The sequence below is a fragment of the Limulus polyphemus genome, unplaced genomic scaffold (genome assembly GCF_000517525.1).
Source record: "Limulus polyphemus unplaced genomic scaffold, Limulus_polyphemus-2.1.2 Scaffold1535, whole genome shotgun sequence".
Taxonomy (NCBI): Eukaryota; Metazoa; Arthropoda; class Merostomata; order Xiphosura; family Limulidae; genus Limulus; species Limulus polyphemus.
The window spans coordinates 27,887-35,722 of record NW_013667145.1 but is presented as its reverse complement, the minus strand read 5'-3'; the positions used below and the strand labels follow the sequence as shown (position 1 = coordinate 35,722).

General features: G+C 35.3%; 1 protein-coding gene across 1 annotated transcript in view; it reads right to left on the bottom strand.

Annotated features, from left to right (window-relative positions):
• The window catches only part of LOC111086900, a 14,729-nt gene extending 7,387 nt beyond the window's left edge, over positions 1-7,342 (bottom strand). The window contains exon 1 of the mRNA XM_022391631.1: positions 7,113-7,342. Coding sequence (XP_022247339.1) covers positions 7,113-7,155 — 43 coding nt within the window. The 5' untranslated portion in view covers positions 7,156-7,342. The remainder of the gene's footprint in view (positions 1-7,112) is intronic.
• Between the last annotated feature and the right edge of the window lie 494 nt (positions 7,343-7,836).

Below are 7,836 nucleotides of genomic sequence, written 5' to 3'. Positions count from 1 at the left end.
GGTACATAATTGAATAAGTTGTTTAAACACTTGTTTAACAACAAGTAAAAGCTTGGGATGGTCTATTCTTTCATTGTGTTTGTTGATAAACAAATGTTCAAACAACCATTTTCAATTAATTACCAAATTGTTGAGTATAAAATGTAAATGTCTGCAAGAATTTCAAATGGAAAAATTTGATTATTTACACAAAAATATTGATTTATTTCATTTTGAGTACATGGCGAATAATCATCCGTGTTTATGTCACAAACAGCTATGAAAATACAAAAATCTGCAAGCTGAAATGTGCAGATACCGTTCAAAAATGGCGCCGCAACAGTATAACGTGTGATTAAAGTTCAAGGCATTGGGCATCATAGACACAATCACAGAAATACCATCCGCAAATATAGTTAAAAAGCCTTATTTAGAATCCATTAATATACGTATAATAGCCAATAATACTCACTTCATCTGCAATGTATTAACTCCCACTCCAAGGCAAAAAAAAAAAAAATGACAGCGTAAATTTATTACAATATGTACTATTTAGCCACCCAGTAGCCCAGCGGTATGACTGCTGACTTACAACGCTAGAATCCGGGTTTCGATAGTAATGGGCAGAGCAGAGATAATAATTTTACTTTCTTTTTCGTTAATGTTCCTGCATTGGTTTCTAGTGAGAATAACATTTTTTGTTTGTGTTTTGTTTTGTTAACCACAAAACTACAAGTGCGCTATCTATGCTCTGTCCACCGCGAGTATCGAAACTCAATTTTAGCGTTATAAGCCGCAAACTCACTTCTGAGCAACCGTGGAAGATGCGAAGAATAATGTATTAAAATATGATTATCTAATTTTTCTATTGGAACATAAAGTACATCTTAATTCTAGAAATAAATTACTTTATAGAAAAATAAATTTGTAGTTATAAGGTTGTTTATTTCTGGAATAATTGAATATCGACCACATATTTCTTACTGCAAACACATAATAGAGCCAGCAAAAAAGAATGTTTGTTAAAAATTATTAACAATGCTATTGCTATCGTTAATTTATACACCATCTGTTATTACAACGAAAGAGAGAGACAATGTAAAATGCAACAATTGGGAAAGCGTTTATAAGAACTTTTCCAACAATATTCTACATTACCAGAAGTACCCGTCCCCTTGACGGAAGTTACGTAAATTCATGATTAATGAAAGGTTATTTTAGGACATCAAAAGTTCCTTCCCTTATATGTAATTGTAAAAGAAACGCCCATAAAAACTGCAAAACACAAAATGTGTAACCGCAAGTTTGCATGTATCTCTGCATGGACCCAACAAACCTTCATGCCAAATTTGGTGAAGGTCCATCGATATGGGGCAAAGTAGTGGTAAAAACGCCCATAAAAACCGCAAAACTGAAAATCTATATTTATCTCTCCATGCACCCAATGAACCTCAATACCGAATTTGGTGAAGATCCATCTACAGGGGGCTAAGTAGTGGTAAAAAAACTCAAAAACAGTCATAAAAGCCGCAAAACGATAAATGCAAAACTTTTTATGTACCCCCGCAGGGATCTAATGATCCTCCATGCCAATTTTGGTGAGGATCAATCCACACCCTGCGAAGTACTTACATGGACATGCAACAAATAACAGACAGTACTATTATATTTATACAGATACAGTTCAAACGCTTAAAGTTGGCTAGACATTAGAAACTAACGGACCTAAGTTTTGTGATGAAAATCATGTAAACTGTTTATGTAAATATATTCTCATTTCATCTCATTATCCAGCCCATCTGACAAGATCTGGTATTGAACGACTTGTGATAAAATTGAAGAAAAATGATAGATTTGAATTATTAATTTTACATTTCTCCGATTTTGGATACAAAATGTACAAATTATGAGAAATATGGGGGAAAAAATCTACAGTTTATTTAATTTTTAGGAATGTTGTGTATACTTTTTGGGACTTATCGGTTTTGAAGGTTGAAAGCTTGCTCAATAAACATCGAACGTGAAGATAAACAATATTATTTTTTATCAATAATTAATCCACGAAAGTCTAGATATTAAAAAAAAAATAAACAGCCATGGATATGAGCTGATAGCCCTCGTGTAGCTTTGCGCGAAATTAAAAACAAACAAACATAATGGTGGGAGAAGGGTTAGTTAGTAGAAAAATACTGCTTCATCACCGAATGTGTTTTGTGTTTTTCGGCTAAAAGCCTTTTGTTTCTTTTAAAAACGCGTGTATCAAATCAATAATCTATTAATTTTAGATCCTTGTTTCTCCATCGTTAATTCAGTTGCTTGTTTGGTTGAAAAAGTATTAAATTATATAATCTTGCTCTTTTTAGTGCGGTGTCCAGTTAATAGTTGTACCAAAATCATGAGATTAAACCTGAGAACAAGCCCCCTTGTGAAAATGGGGGAATGTAGTAGTTGGAGTTGTTAAAAAAAGTTACTTACCAGATGCAGCTAGGGGTTAACTTTTACCTCAGACGAATGAGTGTTGGATTGGTACCTGATTCGAAACCTCTCATGGTATATGCAAAAACCGGATTAATACATTCTGATACTAAGCACTATCTTTCGTTGCTTATAAATTAGTAACAACAGGAAAACCTCCTAAAGAACAACAATAAAATTTGTTCTTAAAAATTTTACAACATGTGTGTCATAACTACTGACTTGTACAAGTCCTAAAGATTGGTAAGCCTAATTACAGTACTAGAAAAAGAGTTTTACTTCGTCTGAGTTCTGTCTTGATTTACAGTGTTTTTATCATGATTCACAAAACCTGAAATCACCAATCATGGTTCAGTGGAATAGGAAGTTACTTAAAGATTTGAGGAGGGAGCAGTGGCGGAGTGTGAGACAAGTTGGCATGCACCTTAAACGTTCAGCAGTGTGCATATATGTGTATAATCTGTGCTAAAAATGTGATAGTTATGCCTGGAAGGATGGTATTAGTTGTGTTGAAGGTGTTTGCGGACAATGGGTTAAAACAAGGTCTAGATAATTAGTTCGAAACCTCAGCAAGCACGCCATTTCAATTACATTTCGATACACAACAAGGCATCAAATATCCTTTGTGAATTCAGAAAGACATGAGGACAAACAAAGCCTACGCTGTTAAGTTTTGCCTCATCTATAATCCTTTCATTCTGTAGCCAAGCTCACCAGAATAACAAAATTTACCTGACTGCCATCTGAACACAAGCACGTTTGGCTAGTGACTTGTGAAGGCTATTCTATGGTATATTCAGATGAACTTAATTGACGTTAAAGTTTCCCCGAATAAGTCCGCGAAACAGGAGATTAGTTCAAGATACAAAATTGTCGAGTAATAATAAGAACACTTACTAACTGAGACTAAACTAAATGAAAGAGACTGGACAAAACGTGATAAAAAAAGGAACAGTATTGAATGAAACGCTTAACATAAAAATAGTGTGTTCGCCAGACTAAGGACAAGTTGGATTACACGATACAAGGTTTCGTATCTTACTTAACTTTACCTAGGCCCAGCTTGGTTTCTATGCCTTGTTTTGCCCTGCGCTCATTTATTTGTGTTTGAAGAAACCTTGTATTTATACTGTTCAACTGGAGCTACCACATGACAAGCTATTCTCAGAAAACACACCTGAGACATTAACTTCTAGATATTATCTGGTTAACAAGAAACAAGATCAACTTAATGGCTTTCTTGACCAAGTTTTTAGTGACACCTGCACATATTCAGAACAAAGAATTAATTTAGAATCAACATTACAATACTACGAGAAGATAGAAATCCATTGTATGTTTCTATACTAGAATTCTAATGGAAATTATTATCCAACGAACCAGTGAGAAGATATTTAATTCCACACCTTGTAGTTGTACCTAGGTAGTGTGGGCTATTCAAACAAAATAAGCCTAAAATGTTGGTTTGGTTTTCTAACAGTTAAAGTAAAAAGGCAAAGATAATTCTGGGATATTACACTCTGTATAGTGTTAAATAATTTATAGTTAACTTTGCACTAAGATTATATAAAACTATTCATACAAACAACGACATAGCATCTACAATACTTTAGTTATATAATTCTGAAATATGCTTGAATTTGTTGGTGGTCTATATACAGATACTTGAATACGATATTAATGTTAATTTCTTATCACCACTACTGCCAAAAATTATTTAAAAAACGAGCAAGGTTTGATTTGCCGATAAAAGTGATTTGGTATCGAATATACGAGTATATGTTTAGATTAGAATGTGTAATGAAAACTTAAAATTTATAGAATTAGTTATGGGTGAATATCGACTTAAAATGTATGCTTATAATTCTAGAACACATCGTTCGTATCATAAGACAAGTATTGCTGAAGATCTCTCGAATTTCATTACACGAAACTTGTTACAAAGTGACAGACCCACCAGTGGCATGTCTGCTAGAAACCGGGTTTTAATACCCGTGGTGGATAGAGCATAGATAGTCTTTTGTGTAGCTTTGTGCTTAATAACAACATAATGACAGAAGATGTTACATATATACTTGATCCGATTTAATAAAGTCTGATTAAAGTACTGTAGCAACGTCTTCTTTCTGGTAGCGAATATTGTCTGCGAGCACCTTGTATAACATTGTGATTAGTATAATCTCTGCAATACTAGTTCATCATACATCAAATTATTACATGACGCAAAACAGGTACTGTTCTCGAGCATTTAGGGCTTATCGAAAAGAGGAAATTCGAACTCATAAGTCATTATTAAAGGGAATTATAAGGCATAGCACACGATCGGAAACCTCCTAGGGACATCCCAAATGAACGTTGTCATGGAAACGCTTTAAGTTTCTGTGCGTAAGACTTATTTATATACATAATATGATACGTAACATATAAAGAGACTTATAACAAAATTAATTCATAATTTCTGTTCACTACTTTTTTCTTTTTTTTACAATAATCCCATCTCTCAGCAATTCTGAAATACTTGATAATATCTGCAAGCTTGTAAGAAAAAGAGAAAGCCATAAAGTTTAATTTATTTTAGCCCGTTTAAGCACATAAATAGCCAATCATACAGGTCTTAACCTTTATGGCTACGTTCAGATTTTCCACTGTCATTATGGTAGTGGAACCTTTTTAACTTGTATTGGTGCTTTAAGCTCCCACTTCCAACAGTAAGTGAATCTAACACGTTTCCCTTAACTGTAAAGGTGCAGTCTGTTTCGTCTAGTTGTAGACCTTTTATGTAATTATCTAGGGCGAGCAGCTGTTAGATATATATACGCACCACGTGTTTTTTGTTTTATTTTTTGGTAAATTTTAATAACATCAGTCATTGAGAATATGTTGGGTGAAATTAGCAGACTGTTTAGGAATGTATTACTTGATCTTCTATTCTCTTGGCCAGACCCCCCCAGTGGCACAGCGGCATGTCTGCGGACTTACACTGTTAGAAACCGGGTTTCGATACCCGTGGTGGGCAGAGCACAGATAGCCCTTTGTGCTTAATAATAAACAACAACTCTTGGCCAGGTGGTTAGGGCGCTTGACTCGCAATCTGGGGGTCGCGAGTTCGAATCTTTGTCCCACCAAACATGATTGCCCTTTCAGCCGTAAAAGCGTTATAATGAGACGGTAAATCCCACTATTCGTTGGCAAAAGAGTAGCCCAAGAGTTGGCGGTGGGTGGTGATGACTAGCTGCTTTCCCTCTAGTCTTTCACTGCTAAATTAGGAACGGCTAGCGCAGATAGTCCTCGTGTAGCTTTGCACGAAATACAAAACAAACAAACAATATTCTGTTCTCGTAACATCGGGACAAATCGCGATTTTTTTTGTAAGATTCATTTACACGATATACATTTTTATCATCACAACAGACAAACAATTATTTTAAAAACCGCGCAAGGTGTGGTTTTTCCACTCATACGATGAATTTTTTAGAAAATACGAATACAGGAACGTTTAATTTAGCGTAGATCTGCTTCACAATGGGTTACCTGCAATGAGTCAGCCGCGGAGATTGAATCCCAAATTTTAACGTTAAAAGCCTCGAAGCTTGCCGCTGAGCCCCCGTGAGAACTTGAATAAATAACTTTATTAAAAGAGTTAATTGAATTACCAGACTCTCAGGACAAAAAAATAAAAAATCTAACGTTTTCTCATAGATATGGAAATTACAACTGACGTTAACTGTTTTAGTTTTGTTTTAGCGCAAAGCTACACAAGGGGCTATCGGTGCAGTGTAAGCCGCATGGATCGAAACTCGAATTATAACGTTATACGTACTCAAGCTTATCAATGAGAAGTAACCTGAATTCGACCCTACTTATATACACTAAATAATTTCTTGAAATCAAATTTCGATTTCATTTATGTGAACACGACAGCTGCACATATTTTACTATTCGTGTGATTTAAATGTATAGCAAAAAATACTTTTGAGTGTGTGTTTATTTGTTATTAAGCACAAAACTGCACAATGTACTACCCGTGCTGTGCTCACCGCGAGGATCGAACCCCGAAACTAAGTGTTTTGTGTATTTTAAAGACGACTATTTTATAGGTTTTAAGACAAATCCGCACGCAACAAATAACCATTAGCTTCAAACCTCTTTTTTACTATTGCTGAATAGTAATTATTGCTGAAATTAGGAGCCTCAAAATTTTCCATCACATGCACTAAACCAACTTCAATTCACAAACTTTAAATTATCAATATTTACCATTCGCAACATGAATGCAGCTTGCTTTCATAAACGTCGATCCGAGCGTGACGTAGAGGTTAGAGTGTAAGACTGTGAATCAGAGGGTTCATGGTTTGCAGCCCGTTGATGCGAAAAAAAAACACGCTCGGCATTTTGGAGTCTTGGATGCAATCAAATTCCACTCTTCAATCAGACAAGTTAACGCAAGAGTTTGGATTGGGGTGGGTGTACTTTATAACTAGCTGTCCTCATATCTATTCAAAATTAGGGACAGCTATACGGCTATTTGGTCAGGCATGCGATAAAAACTGTGGAACAAACAAATGGTAAATAGCTACATAAACTTTGTGTTTACCTCTACTATATCTTATTATGTTTATGGAACGATGACGCAATCAAAACAAAACATTGTTTCTTACCATTGCCTCCAAGAATAAACACCAATAACATGGCGAGCTTCATCACACCAAGCGGAATTCGTCGTAACAAGAAATTTTACCGGTATCCTGGTTCATATGCCACTGAACATTACAACTTTGAAGCTAGTTGTCAGTGACGTATTGTAGAAGAAATACACTCTCACGATAAACAATATTTGAAACTTCCCACTGACAGCAAGCGCGAGTTGTTCTCGGCTCGAGACGTGACAAGTAAAGGTATATGTGAACGTTTTATGCCTTATTGGTTAAACCGCGTTTTGCTGAATAGTTCTACTCAAAAGCTGATTGGATGCCTAAAAAATACCTTTTTTGAATTAAGAAGACGAAAAAAAAAAGATTTATTTTATTTACGTCACCAGTCTGCTTCATTAACATATTACGACACATTATATAATATATATTATCAGGGGCGTCGAGAGCCAGCCAGGCCCCGGGATCAGTAATATCATCGCCCTCCCCCCTTTTCATTCTATTTATTACCTTTTGCTGACTTAGGTGACAAATTTCTTCATGGACCCATGAAAAAGCAGTAGCCATTTTAGCTTATTAAGTAGTATGCATTTCTAGTGAGCTTTGGAATAACTTACTGCTGGGCCCCTCAGCTGCCCCCCCCCCTCGTAAGCCCTGTATATAGTTGTATACAATCCTTCTTCATCAGTTTTACTTAGAGAAAATACTTTTACATGAATAATATTTCTAAACT